Here is a 15,421-nt window from a genome sequence, read left to right on the forward strand (position 1 = left end):
CCAAATACTTATGGACCAGTGTGTGTCAAAGCAGAGTGGAATGGGGTAATGGCCAAATACATATGGACCTGAGTTTGTGTCAAAGCGGAGAGAGGTGGGGTAATGTCCAAATACTTATGGACCAGTGCGTGTCAAAGCGGAGGGAGGTGGGGTAATGTCTAAATATTTATGGACCTGAGTTTGTGTCAAAGCAGGGGGGGGGTGGGGTGGGGTAATGTCCAAATATTTATGGACCCAAGTTTGTTTCAAAGCAAAGGGGGGTGGGGTAATGTCCAAATATTTATGGACCTGAGTTTGTGTCAAATGGGGGGGGGGGGGAGTAATGTCCAAATACTTATGGACTTTAGTTTGTGTCAAAGCGGAGGGGGATGGGGGATTACCTTGTGACCATATGATCAAAGGAAACGTAATCTCAAATGTCTGTTCATGCCACACCTGGGTTCTCCACTAGTTATAATCCATTCTTATGTTAAAGGCCAAAAACACATTCCAAAAAAAGCTGAGATGGGGAGCAATTTATTTTAAATGTCAAGAATATATTGTCACTTTTTATAGCCATTTTTCTTGAGATAAGTCAGGGACTGATACATGAATATTTCCAAGTGACTAAATATGTCTTGAACTTCATTTATCAATCTTTAGGAAATACAAACAGTATGGTACTGCATGGTAAAAATGAGTCAAGTAGACAGTTCTCAAAAATTATTAGGAGGGTACTAGTGAGGGAAGCCACCAAGACGTTCATGACCCGCAGAATGTTGAGTCTTAGCACAGATTCTAGAATTTTAAAAATGAACTAATAAATTAAAAAAACAGGTAAGGTGCCTCTCAGGGTGAGGGACATACAGCGTATCCAGAAAGTATTCACAACACTTGACTTCTTCCAAACCTGTCTCTGGTTGATGATGATTCTACCGGAGATGAAGCAGAAAAGAAACCTTTGAAGAAGATCCAGAGCTTGTTCTTCAAAGTGTTCAGGGTGCTCACCGAGCCATTTCACAAGATCCAAACTGTCTTCTGCAATATGACCAGAATCAAGTGTTGCAGCAAATGTGCTTGTCCTTCATGCACTAATCCCTCATGTCTCAGAGCTGCAACTGGTAACATCAGCCATGACACCAGAGGAGAGGCAAACCACGATCTTTGGAAGAATACCCTCAGTACCATGTCCAAAATGTTCAACGTGACGGTGACATCGTTAATGATGGCTCTCCTGCTTCTTGTAACGAGATGTTGTACCAGGTCCATCTCAGCACACAGGATGACTGACTTCCACTGGATTGGACGGTTGGTTACATCATCAAACCAAGCGGGGGGGGCAACTCACTTGTTTTTTCGTGCATCTTTTCTTTATTTATTGTCATATTGTAAGGATGTTATCTCTCAATAAAATAAATATGTGAAAAAATGTTCTGGTTTGTTTCCTGTTTATATAACTAAATGTCAAGATAAAGCAGGACCTTTTTTTTTATTTAACCAGGTTAGTCCAGTTGAGATCAAGATCTCGTGTGCAAGAGAGACCTGGACAATTATGAAGTTTCCAATTCACCAAACCTGCATGTCTTTAAATGTGGGAGGAAGCCCACACAATCATGGGGAGAACATGCAAACTCCACATAGAAAGGCCACAGGTGGGAATCAAACCCATGACCTTCTTGCTGTGAGGCAACAATGCTAACCACTAACCACCGTGCTGCCATTTTGATATTGCTGACTTCATAAAGACTTTAATTCAAACGAACGGTCAGACGATCACGGCATTGCTTTTCACGTTCACCAAAATCCTTTTTTTTCTCCCCAACTTTTGATAAATAAACAAAAACAAAGTTTTGCCAACAAAGTCATCCCACAGTTCTTGTTTGTCATCATCCATCAGTCCATCCGCCTGTCCTCTCCTTCAAGTCCTTATCTCTCTCTGGACTTTCCGTCCTTCTTCCTTCAATCTGTCAATTAGACCTTCGGCATTTTCTCGACGCCGCCCGTTTCAGCTCCACGGTGGTCTCTCCTAATTTCTTCCTTCTGTCATTTCTTGACTCCATCTATCAGCGCACAGCTCGCACCCTGCGTGACAGTCGTCTTAAAATATCACTGCTAAAAGTCTACTTCAATTTAATGGATCATAAGGCGAGAGTGGGAATATTTAGTGTGGGTTGCTGCTGCCCGGAGATTGAATCCGGAGCGGCATAATTGATGGAGAGACACTGGGAAACTCACAGATCATTAAGTCTGATAGCAGATTTGCCAAACACTTTTCAGAATAGTTTACGCTCAACGTCCTGTCGAGAGTGTTGTGTTTTTGCAAAGAGACTGCAGATGATGATGATGCCAACTGTGCTTCTGTGTTTTGTTCCTTCAAACTTCATTGTGAAATGTTTTCAAAATAGCAGAACAGCAGCTGACTAATTTCCACTAAAACATCACAACAGCTGATTTAATTACTGTGTTATTGATGAATGAAATAAAAATCATTTCAATCCTCCGGGAAAAAATATCTCAGACAGATTTGCAGTGTTTTGTCATCGGCAGCGATATTTAACAGAAGCGCGAAAAACCCAAGGTGCCAATATCAACTGCTAATCTGTCTATGTTGGAACCTTCAAACCGAGTAAGTTGCTTGCTGAGTCATGGTCCATCTTGTGGGAAAAACTGGGAGTCCTCCTGTTTCAGACTAGGCTTTGGGAATGGTCTTCTCCTTTGATGGTTTTGGTGAATTGAATTGTTGGTTACTGTCCCAAAGAAAGTCTTTGGGACAGGAAGCAAAGAGTGGTGTCCCACAGGGTTTGGTACTGGGACTGATGTTATTTGTACTGTTTGTACTGTAATGTGACAGGACGTCAGTGTGGCATGCAGGAGTGGGAGGTGTTGACCAGTGGGAGGTGTTGAGCAGTTTCCTCAGCATCCTCCTCTCTGGAGGATAATATCTTCAATTTTTTTTGTTTTGTTTTGTTTTTTGTTTTTTTGCAGATGACTATAAAATGTGTCATTCAATTTTGTCTGTGGGTGAACATATAGATTTGCAGATTATGACTGAATTAATGGTGTGGTCAAATGATTATTTGGCCTGTCTGATAAACATAACGTGATGCACATGTACACTCACCACTTTATTAGGTACACCTTCTTAGTCATTGGGTTGGACCCCTTTTGCCTTCAGAACTGCCTTAATTCTTCGTGCCATAGATTTAACAAGGTGTTGGAAACATTCCTCAGAGATCTTGGTCCATAATGACATGATAGCATCACGCAGTTGTCCATTCAACCAGTCTGCCTGTTCTACTTTGTCCTCTGACATCAACAAGGCATTTTCGTCAACACAGTTGCCGCTCACTGGATATCTTCTCTTTTTTTGGACCATTCTCTGTCAACCCTGGGGGAGGTGATGGTCTAGTGCAGGGGTGGCCAAGTTCAGTCCTCGAGAGCCACATTCCTGACACTCTTAGTTGTATCCCTGCTCCAACACACCTGAATCCAATGAAAGACTCGTTAGCAGACCTTTAATGAGTCTTTCATTGGATTCAGGTGTGTTGGAGCAGGGATACAACTAAGAGTGTCAGGAATGTGGCTCTCGAGGACTGAACTTGGCCACCTCTGGTCTAGTGGTTAAGGTGTTGGGCTTGAATCCAGAAGATAATGGGTTCAAATCCCCGCCTGACTGGAAAATCACTCAGGGCCCTTGGGCAAGGCCTTTAATCCCCTATTGCTACCGGTGTGTAGTGAGCGCCTTGTATGGCAGCACCCTGACATCGGGGTGAATGTGAGGCATAATTGTAAAGCGCTTTGAGAGTCTGATGCAGATGGAAAAGGGCTATATAAATGCAGTCCATTTACCATTTACCATTTAACCCTAGAGATGGTTGTGCGTGAAAATCCCAGTAGATCAGCAGTTTGTGAAATACTCAGACCAGCCCTTCTGGCACCAACAAACATGCCACGTTCAAAGTCACTTAAACCCTCTTTCTTCCACATTCTGATGCTCAGTTTGAACTTCAGCAAGTCGTCTTCACCACGTCTAGATGCCTAAATGTACTGAGTTGCTGCCATGTGATTGGCTGATATCAATTTGTGTTAACAAGCTATTGAACAGGTGTACCTAATAAAGTGGCCGGTGAGTGTATCCAGTAGTGAGTACAAATCCGTGTTATGTTTGCTGCTGTATATGAGTAGGAAGGTAACACATATGTCAAAGAGGAAAGTGATCTGGATGTGCAATCAGATATTGATCAGGGTTTCTTCTTACTCTGGTCCAGATGTCATGTTTGCCCACACCTTGAATACTGTGAATTGTGAATTATGGTCTGGCATCGCCATGGCGACTGACTGTCTCACTTACTAACAGCCTGTATGTCTGGGCCGGTCTGCTCTGCACCTCTCTGTGTATCTGCAGTTACCCCACCATTTCAAATAATGTTTTTTTATGTAACTGCATCTTCTGTCAGTCAGTCTTGTGGGATGTGTTTCTGTCTTGTTAGACTGATTACAGCAGATGGTCACCCCATTGAGTCTGATCTGCTTGAACTTTCTTCCTGAAAGCAAAAAAAACCACAGAGGGAGTTTTCCCATTTCCTGCCACTGTGCTTGCACAGGCAGGTGTTTAAGGTCCAAAGAATGGTGCACTGAGGTAACGTGCGTATGTTTGCATGAATAAATTTAATTGAACTGTGATTGGTTAAAATATTTAAAAGCTTTGTGACAAATTTATGTGTTTGGCTTCAAGAACTGTGATTAATATTTCATATATACTGTGAGGGGTGAACGATGCATCTGAAGACAAAACTGACTTAGTCAGCATAATTAGGCTGGAATATTAATTGCAACATGAAAAACTGTGATGTGCTGTTGATGCAGTTGGACATTTTGTGCTCAAAAACCTGATCAAAGGTACCAAGTGTGTGATTCTTTCAGCAGCTCCAGATTTGCTTAAGGTTAAAAGTTAACATGTCGGAGGGAATTCCTCATTAAAATTCCAAATGGATAAGGAGATGAGGAAGGACGGGCATCGAAGCTATGTACTGTGACGTACGATGACGCCACACTGCCTGTCAAACTTAACAAGAAATTGGTATTAAAGGCAACATTCCAAAACTGTGTTTTTGACTATGTACGACTTCATCATATGACTTCAGTGTGACTTCATTAGGAAGTTCATTCGTTCAACTCGTGAATTGTTGATTAATACATGCTTTAGCTCATCCATCCAGACTTCTTGGCATTTTGAGATAAGCAAAAACTTGGACCCTGTTTTCTGGGACCTTTGACTAAATTACTCCAAAATCTAATCACCTTGTGAAATCTATCAAAGGAATATTCCCACCAAGTTTGATCCATCTTGGCTTCTAGATATGGTATTTATTTATTTATTTCGAAAGGTGTTTTTCAGATGCTGTGAAGTGTGGACTGAGACGATGTCCATAAGGTGCTCTGTCCAAGTACACAGATAGCAGTATTGGGAATCAAACCCAGGTCTCCATATTGGCAGGTTAGTTCCTTATCCACTGAGCTACCTGTTCTGTTCGAGATATCTTTCCAAATAATATTCCCACCAAGTTGGAATGAAATCTATCTAGTAGTTCTTGAGTTATCTTGTCCACAGTCACACGCCAGTGAACATATCTTGCTTTCGCTGCTTCACCAACTCATAGGGTGAGAAACAGATGGGTTTTAGCTTTCCCTTTAAAAGCATCCAGAGTTCAGGTAATCTTAATACAAAGGCAGAATCCGGTTTCGGTTTCAGTCTGGACTGTGACCAGCGGGAACTTTCTGACCATGCAGAGCTCTGAACCTGATCACAAAATCTGTGCTTCTCCAGCAGTCCACGTCTGTGTCATGTGGGAGCGTTTGGAAAACCCTCAGCAGCTTTCTGCACCCCAGTTACGTTTAACTCAGGTTAACTCATCCTCTTACCTGGATCTTGATTGGCCAGCTGAAGTTGGACACGTAGACGTAGAAGGTGATGTTGTGATGTAGTCTGAAGTTAAACTTTTCACAGGAGAAGCTGTCCCTGTGCTCCCTGACATTGGTCCTCACCACGATGGGCATCTCTTCACCAGAGATGGTTCCCGCTGTGAGACGGAGAGTCAGAGGATGAATACAGCGCGACATGGACAAGGAGTCCGGATGGTCTTCAACTAGCAAATACGCATGTCCACCACAGCACCCCAATTACAAATAAAGTAATAACCTTTTTTTTCAGGTCTAATTCAAAATCCTGCCCTTTTTCTGTAAATGTTAGAATATTAACGATGCTGCATTTGGAGGGGTTCTAGATTAATTTAATCCAATCTTAAGTGATTTGAGGTGTTTGTTAATCCCTTCCATTAGTGTGTCAGTCACAGCAGCCAGTGGAGTGATGTCACTGTTTGAAGGTGTGTTTGAATGTCAGTTCACAATAAGTGTGTTTTTCCCGACCCGCCGTTGTTGTGCTCTCAGTGCTGACACCGCGGCGGAGTATCTGATAGAGTTTATTTTTCAACAGGACGTCTTATAACCCACTAAAAATGACAGATCTCTCCTGACTCCAGTTTATGTGACCACCAACTAGCAGGTGGATCTCTATGATGTCATAGAGCAAAGGATTATCCAGACTGATGGAAAATCCTTTGTCCGTGCTCGATAGCAGGTTTCAATTTCCCATTTGTCAGCTCATATTCTGTGGATGCAAAACCTGAGGAAATGCAATTCAAAAGAGAAATGCTGCTGTCAAATTTAAACGACAACACGACCAAAAAAAAAGCAAAATAGATGTTGGTTCTGTAATCTTGGGTTAAAATTTTTGTGTTAAAACTACCGTATTTTCCAGAATATAAGTTGCTGTTACTAGTTTGGGAAGTCCTGTGACTATACTCTGGTGTACTTATATACCAAAAAATCACTCATGCATTAATAATAATATTATAATGACTATTTATGTCAGACTTTCCCAGGAATCAAAGCACTAAACAAAATAAACTCAAATCATAAAGAAACACAACAACAATGCACAAAAATTCCATATTAATACAGAAAAAGGTGCAAGTTATGTGTGGATTTTTATTCTTCAAGAGACATTTTTTTAACAGACAGACTTAAACTCTAGAAAATAAGCTATGTACTAATGGATTCCTGTTGTGGTACGCAGAGAATATTGTACAGAACTCTTGGCATTATGAAGTTCCAGAACCAAAAACAAAACTTTTAGTTGTGACCCAGGGAAAGACTGTGCAGCAGTTTCATATATAGAAACAGGAATCATTCAGACATCAATCACACTTTTTTTTTTCAGTCTTAATGCCGCACGCATCCTGCTGCAATTTTCAGAGTGTACTCCCACAAACATCCTTTAATATGGTACCTGTGTTGATATGGTTCAAAGATTTTTTTTTTTTCCAATTAAAAATTTCAGTTTTGTGGGATTGAGGGAACCCTGATGATCTTGAAAACCCCTCTCTGTCTACCTCTTGAAGCATGACAATTGCTGCCATCTTGGCTTTGAACCACAGCTACCAGGCTTAAGCCACCTCATATGGGAGGTCTACCTTATAGAACTTTGGACTAGCATTGGACAGGTGTCTCTCTGGCTGTCTCCATGTCGGCAACACTCACTCTGCATAACATGTCACAACTAACCCACATATAGATAAAGAAGTGGAGCGTGAGCGACACCGTTCATGGCCTGGGTGGGAGGAATGAAGCCCAAACATGCACCTATGCTTGAGTTACAAGCTGTGCTAACAGGCTAACCTGGGTCCGGGTGTGTAATAAGTGTAATAAAATCCCCAAAGCTCAAACATAGTCCACTCACAATAGCTCTCACTCAAAGCGTCCAATTAAGAAAACTAAGAAGGAGAAAAATATGGCCTTGGTCTTTGTAGCTACTTTTTCCCACCTATGTGACATTTTAACAACTCTGAGAATCTGCTCACTTGGAGCCAGCCTCAAGTGGCCAGTCAAGGAATTGCAACATTTTTTTCTTACAGGTGGGCCTCATTTGGAAGCATCGAAGATTCCTGTAGTGTGCTTTCCTCGTGACCTCCTGTTGCCTTCTGGTGCTTTGTTCCAATCAGAGGTGCTGCTTGCCAACAGGCAAGACAGGCAACTGCTTGGGGCCATCTGTCCCTTTGGCAGTTTATACAAATCATAGGGCTGACAGTGACTCATAGAGGGCGCCATATACAAAAGAACATTTTTAACTTTCACATTTTTACCAGTACTATTGTAATACTATTACTGGAGCATTTAATGGTTAATATTTCAAACAAAGCATTAACGACACGATGACTGATGAAAAAAAACATAGGTTTACACGATAGGTTTCTACAGGTTTATAATGGTAATAAATGCTGGTTGTAGGGGCTCCCAGGGAATTTTTGTCTCACACCCCAACAGGTTATAGGACTGTCACTGGTTTGAATATTTCCTCCTCATCTTCAGCTACATCCTTGTGGATCTGATTGTCCAGTCTGACTGCAGTTTGTGTGTTGAACTCTGCTGCCTAATTATTGTTTATTCTGCTACATAATCCCCCCACTTTTTCCTCGCTGAAAGTTCACTCGTGCTTTTTCACCTTGGCCTGTTTAAAAAATCTTTCAGAAAGAACTTTGGACTTGCCTCCAGTTGTTTTCTCTGCACTGGGGTCACCAGCTGCTGCTACATTACATCATAAAGGTTATAAAAGTCATCACGACTAGGTATGGAACAAAAACATCACACATTTGTGCATCCAACTGATGATGTTAAAATGCATTTGTGAGAAGTGGCTCTGTTAAAGTCACACTTGTCACCTACAGTAGTCTTCAGAATAATAGTAGTGCTATGTGACTAAAAAGATTAATCCAGGTTTTGAGTATATTTCTTATTGTTACATGGGAAACAAGGTACCAGTAGATTCAGTAGATTCTCACAAATTCAACAAGACCAAGCATTCATGATATGCACACTCTTCAGGCTATGAAATTGGGCGATTAGTAAAAAAAGTAGAAAAGGGGGTGTTCACAATAATAGTAGCATCTTTTGTTGACGCTACAAACTCAAAACTATTATGTTCAAACTGCTTTTTTTAGCAATCCTGTGAATCACTAAACTAGTATTTACTTGTATAACCACAGTTTTTCATGATTTCTTCACATCTGCGAGGCATTAATTTTGTTGGTTTGGAACCAAGATTTTGCTGGTTTACTAGTGTGCTTGGGGTCATTGTCTTGTTGAAACACCCATTTCAAGGGCATGTCCTCTTCAGCATAAGGCAACATGACCTCTTCAAGTATTTTGACATATCCAAACTGATCCATGATACCTGGTATGCGATATATAGGCCCAACACCATAGTAGGAGAAACATGCCCATATCATGATGCTTGCACCACCATGCTTCACTGTCTTCACTGTGAACTGTGGCTTGAATTCAGAGTTTGGGGGTCGTCTCACAAACTGTCTACGGCCCTTGGACCCAAAAAGAACAATTTTACTCTCATCAGTCCACAAAATATTCCTCCATTTCTCTTTAGGCCAGTTGATGTGTTCTTTGGCAAATTGTAACCTCTTCTGCACATGTCTTTTATTTAACAGAGGGACTTTGTGGGGGATTCTTGCAAATAAATTAGCTTGACACAGGCGTTTTCTAACTGTCACAGCACTTACAGGTAACTCCAGATTGTCTTTGATCATCCTGGAGCTGATCAATGGGTGAGCCTTTGCCATTCTGGTTATTCTTCTATCCATTTTAATGGTTGTTTTCCGTTTTCTTCCACACTTCTCTGGTTTTTTTGTCCATTTTAAAGCATTGTAGATCATTGTAGATGAACAGCCTATAATTTTTTGCACCTGCGTATAGGTTTTCCCCTTTCCAATCAACTTTTTAATCAAACTACGCTGTTCTTCTGAACAATATCTTGAACGTCCCATTTTCCTCAGGCTTTCAAAGAGAAAAGCATGTTCAACAGGTGCTGGCTTCATCCTTAAATAGGGGACACCTGTTTGTTCCCCAAAATTGACCAACTCACTGACTGTATGCCACACTACTATTATTGTGAACACCCCCTTTTCTACTTTTTTTACTAACAGACCAAATTCATAGCCTTAAGAGTGTGCATATCATGAATGCTTGGTCTTGTTGGTTTTGTGAGAATCTACTGAATCTACTGGTACCTTGTTTCCCATGTAACAATAAGAAATATACTCAAAACCTGGATTAATCTTTTTAGTCACATAGTACTACTATTATTCTGAACACTACTGTATGTAAGAAAACAATATCATCCTTTCTATATATTAAAAAAACCACAACAACAGAAGTGAAGAAATATTTCACACTGACGTCAGCCTGTAAAATACAACAGTAGTCGAGTAAAATGTCAGAGAACGTGGTGAGTGAGCAGGTGGAGGAAAATCAGTGTTGATTTTAAAATGTCAAGTTGTGCATAATCTCAGCAGGCAAACTGACATTCAGGTAGTCAAGTATTTTCATGGCACTTCAGAATGTGCCTCTAAATGTCTCTTAGTACCGAAGACGTCTGGCTCCAGCTTCTTCAAAATCCATTAAGTAATGGCCGAGTTTTTCTGACTAAAATATTTCCACCTCCTGCTTTATCAGAGCCGTTAAACAGCCTCCAACCGCCACATGCACATGTTTGCCACAGAGCCGCCATCCTAAACTGAAAGAGCTTCAAGGCCCCGAGACACCGAGTGTGAAAGCAGAGTGCTTTTATCTTAATTAGAACGCGACCCGGAAAAGGTATGAAAGAATTCTGGGGAGAAAAGGAGAAATGTGTCCATTTTAATTAAGCATTCTCACATCTAGGTGACTGTAACAAATTAAGGGCCCTATTTTGACAATCTATAACACAAAAAGCACAGGTGCATAGTGCTATGCACCTAATTAATCATGGGTGTGTTGTGGGCATTAAGCCCCGGTCACACGGCACTAACAAAGGACACTGAAGCCAAAACAAAACAAAAACTCTGGACTTACGCTTACAAAGACATTGTGTAACCATCATCCAGCTTTGTTCCTGTAGCTGGTGCTTTGTCAGAATTTTCAAACTGTTGAAAAATGTTAACAAATCCTGACGACAACTTCAATTCATCTGTATTTTGTTTTGCTTTCTGTCTTGACGGTTCCTCATTGTTTGCATAGTTCCCATACCATCAGCATTCTGTTTGACTGTCGTCCAACTTCGTCCAACCTCCCAAGTCCAACGTCTTACACGAGCGTTGATGATATCAGAACAGATCAATAACTAAAGATCTGACAAGCTGAATGCTACTCATCCATGTGTGGGATGAAAAGCAACATTTTCATACAGAAACAATAGCGGCAAGAACGTTTTATCAACTCCGTTATTTATGCTTGGCAGGAGTGTGCGTGTGCGCACAGCCGTTTCAGCCACAAACAAATGTTTCATTTTGATTTTGTTTAAAGCATCAAGGTCGGCGTTTGCTTCATTTTCTTTTGTTAGTTTCGGTTTTGTCGCGTTCTTTTATGCATTCTTGATTCGCAGGGTTTTCAGTGATGGCAGAAGTGCAAGCTCATTCGTCCACCTTTTCTCGACGATTTGTAACATTGTGAGTTTTTTTCTTTGTTCAGCTATCGTCATGTGCCGTGTGACCGGGCCCTAACATAAAATCAACCAGTCAGTTTCAACTGTCACTGCTTTAAAGACTCAAATGCACCATGTGCTTGTGCATTGCTGCTGAGAGAGCACACAGGAAAGTGAAAGGTTTTCTGGCAAAGAAACAATTTAACACTGGACGTGTAGTGACTACTGTTACACATGCTGTGTCTATTGTTGTGTTGGAAGATTGTGTACACAACATTGTGCATTAATTAAATGAACAGGTAGAAAGACGGCTCCACTTTGAGATATGTTACTTGCAGTATTGTCAAAGATAAGGTAAAAACTGTTATGGAATGCTCTGTGCTCTGATGCAGTTGAAGCGATTGAATTGTTCTCTGCTTATTAAAATCAGAGTGTGATCAGTGTTTGTAATGTGATTTTGTGTACAAGCACAGGTTGTACCGCATCCTAACAATGCGATAATCAGCAGTCTTACTTTTTTGTTCTCAAACCACATTTAATGTCTGGAATCGTTTTGAAAATTAAATTAATCTAGATCCAGTTTAGGACCAACAAACCTCATGCTTTAGGCCATACTGGCATTTTTTAACATGCAAAATGAACATAACATATAATGAAGGCAGACTAGTGCATAGTACTTTGGTGCATCCCTTTGCACAAAGTAAAGACATGCTGCACTGTCAAGTACCATGGAAGGCATATGTGAGTACTGCATCCTTCAAATAGCAGACATACTGTGTGCTGGACTTCAGACCAGGTTTTTGCTGGTCTGTGGTGCAATCAGTGTTTGCTGTGTCCCTGGGCACTGCGCCTGTCCGCAACTAATGCTTACAACAAACATGCAATCTGCGTTACGTGGCCACTTTGTGTGAAAACCACAGCTGCGTTGATGCCGTGTGCTGGGTGCAAGATAGGGCCCTAAATAATACAATATCAAAGTATTTATCATTTCAATTCACGACTGTTATTGACTGACAGCGGCAAAGCAATGTTCAGGCAAAAAGGCACTTCAGACACAGAGCAACTCTGCACATACTGATGGACGGGAACATCGGACTGTGGACAAAATAACTGCAAACAATAAAACGGCCTTTAATTTTTATGTCGTCTGGTTTAAAGTACTTTTCATGCTGTCCACGGACTGCCAGCGAAGTCATGTGATAGATGGCTGACTGCACTCTGAGTGCAGCACAAATTACGAAAATTAAGTATGTGCAAATTAAAGTCCATTAAAAGGTCATAAAATATAAATGTTAAACAAAAATTTTTATTCATTGTTGTAATAAAGTTTAAAATGACCTAAAATGATTATTTAGCAAAATGTAATCAGAAGTAATAAAACAAAGATGTAGGATTTAAATTATGTGTTGTTCCTAATTTATTGTCAGGTTTCAAAGTGGGCGCCGGTATTCTGAAGTGTGGGAATGGCTGGTTTATGGAATTCTTCTCTAAATCTGTGGAGGATAATAAGCGATGGAGTGTGTTGTCTACCTGTTGAACTTAAGGACCAAGTGATGTTGAGGTTGAAGTTGTTGGAGGCGTTGATGGACATGTCGAGATTCTTGTTGGCCTGCAAAATAAACATGAAAGATGGCACAGTGTGTGTTTTGCAGAGGAGTTAATTTATTTACCTCCAGGTCTTCTGACCTTTTCCACCCTCTTCACTCAGGAACTGCATCAGGAGAATTTTCAACAGTTTTGAGCTCCAGTTGACTCATCTTCACCTCGGATTGAGTCGCTGTGAGCAACACTGAATCTGATCATTTCTATTTAGTTATTTTCAGTTGCCAGTTCATGAATTCCTGCCTCAAGATTCCACTTGAAGTTGTACCAAACAGGATTTTCTTTAAATGAAAACCTGAAGGTCCCAACCTGTATTTTGGATCGCCACAAGTCAAACCAGTAAGCAAAACACTTTTATGCTTGTTGTTGTCAACTTTCTACTTTTACTTTTCTTCACAGATACTTTCTCTGTCTTCCGGTCTATGTTGAATAAAAATTATTCAAGAAGGAAAAAATTTAACCTGCATCTTTTGGGTATGAGTCCAGCAATGTGTCCAGAATCCAACCCCCCGTCCGTGTCGTGACACCTGGGTAACAGATCAAGTATCGGATTGCCTGCTGGGGTGAAATACGGTGGGTACCTTGCGTGCTCCATGGCTGCTACGGTAGCCATGAAGGCCCAACAGGAACCCTGAACACAAAATGGCTAATGGAGAATCAGGAAGTCCGTAATGGCGGATCAGGTTGGGGAGGTGATGGCTTGTCACCCAACGGATGTGAAGGTGGATGAAGCCTGCTGCAGGCCTGATCCCCTGGGATTGCCCGGCCATCGTACCAGGCCAAAGATGTGTCAAGGACCGTGTGTTTCTCAATGTGCAACAACATTCCCACATTAAACAAACGCACACACTGAGGCCAGGAGCCCAGAACCTTTATTCAAATGAAAAGGGCCAGAACGTTTGACCTCATGGGCTGAAGGGGACATCCCCTCACATCACAAAAATGCATTGCTGCCGAGTCTGAGCCATCCTTTGCCGCCCAAAACACCCAATTAGTGACACCATTACAGAAAAATGTTTTTTCATCAATATCTGTAAATGATAACATGATAACATCACAAAAGAGGTGTACACCAATCTTTTCATCGTCAATGATTACCATGGCAACAGTTTTAGAACCAGAAAATGGCTAGTTCCTGCCAAAATCACTATATAGTGACACCATTACCATACATGTCAACCCCTTTGAGAGTCCGCCTGTATAACCAAGTGAGAAAATCCATAAAATCAACACAAAATCCTTCTAACCTCCAAATCGCACCAAAATCAGTTTTATTACAGATAGACATAGCGGTATCACATAACTGGGTTTTTGTCCACAAATTACGAGTTGCCACAATGACATTAAAGTCAGGATCATTAGTATATCCTCCATAGTTGAATTTAAAACAGTAGAGATGTTGTGTGGGCCACCAGAAGAGGAGGTACTGCTGGCCCACCACCAGAGGGCTCCCTGCCTGGAGTGCGGGCTCCAGGCACCAGAGGGCGCAGCCGCCTCACAGGAGCAGCCAGGGTGACAGCTGTCAGGCATCACCTGCAACAGCTGTTACCAATCAGCAAGGATACATCAGCAGGACGACGTCTCCACCTCTTTGCCGAGATATCGTTCTACCTGGAAGGTAATATTCTCAGCTGACTGCTTGACAGTAACCTTTTGTGATTTTTGTGAGTGATAACAGACCTTTTTTCCAACGAGAGGTGGAGGTAGCTTTCCTGCCGTGCGGATTACTGGGTGCAAATGCGCCCACCTTTAATTGTGTTTTTGTTCCTCGCCAGCAGTACCAGGTCCGACACGCGGAGGCAGTGGCCACCTGGGAATTCGGGACTTGGCGGCTCCAGTATTCCCGGGGTCTGGTGGCGGAGGAAATGGTGTGGTTCCGGTTCTGCTTTGGACAGGTGTCTCCTATCTTCGAGCCTGCCCACACGACACCTTTGTGAATTGATTCTGATCTATTGTTGTAATCTGTTGTATTTGTTGTGCACATTCACAACAGTAAAGTGTTGTTATTTGACCTACTCCATTGTCCGTTCCTTTGCGCCCCCTGTTGTGGGTCCGTGTACCGACACTTTCCCAACAGGATATCTCGGCCAGCGTCATGGATCCCGAGGGGCGTCAACCGGCTGTTGAACGGCCAATGGAAGAACAGGGCGCACAGGCGTCCGCAGGAGGAATGATCGGTGAGTTGCAGCGGATCCTCACCGCTTTCATGGCTCAGTTGGATTTAATGACCGAGCAGAACGTCCTCCTTAACCGCAGGGTGGAGGCTCTCGCCGCGCAGGTGGAAGCGCGCCCTCAGGGCGCTGCTGCGGC

At 41.9% G+C, this 15,421-nt stretch overlaps 1 protein-coding gene across 2 annotated transcripts in view; it reads right to left on the minus strand.

The window, feature by feature from the left end:
• Positions 1 to 15,421, minus strand: part of atrnl1a (attractin-like 1a) — a 449,940-nt gene that overhangs the window by 212,499 nt on the left and 222,020 nt on the right. For both annotated transcript variants that reach the window (XM_034184477.1, XM_034184476.1), the window contains 2 exons: positions 13,040 to 13,118; positions 5,902 to 6,059 (listed from right to left, as the gene is read on the minus strand). In XM_034184477.1, the coding sequence (XP_034040368.1) occupies positions 5,902 to 6,059; positions 13,040 to 13,118 (237 nt within the window). The remainder of the gene's footprint in view (positions 1 to 5,901; positions 6,060 to 13,039; positions 13,119 to 15,421) is intronic.

This window comes from Thalassophryne amazonica, chromosome 13 (assembly GCF_902500255.1).
Source record: "Thalassophryne amazonica chromosome 13, fThaAma1.1, whole genome shotgun sequence".
Classification (NCBI taxonomy): Eukaryota; Metazoa; Chordata; class Actinopteri; order Batrachoidiformes; family Batrachoididae; genus Thalassophryne; species Thalassophryne amazonica.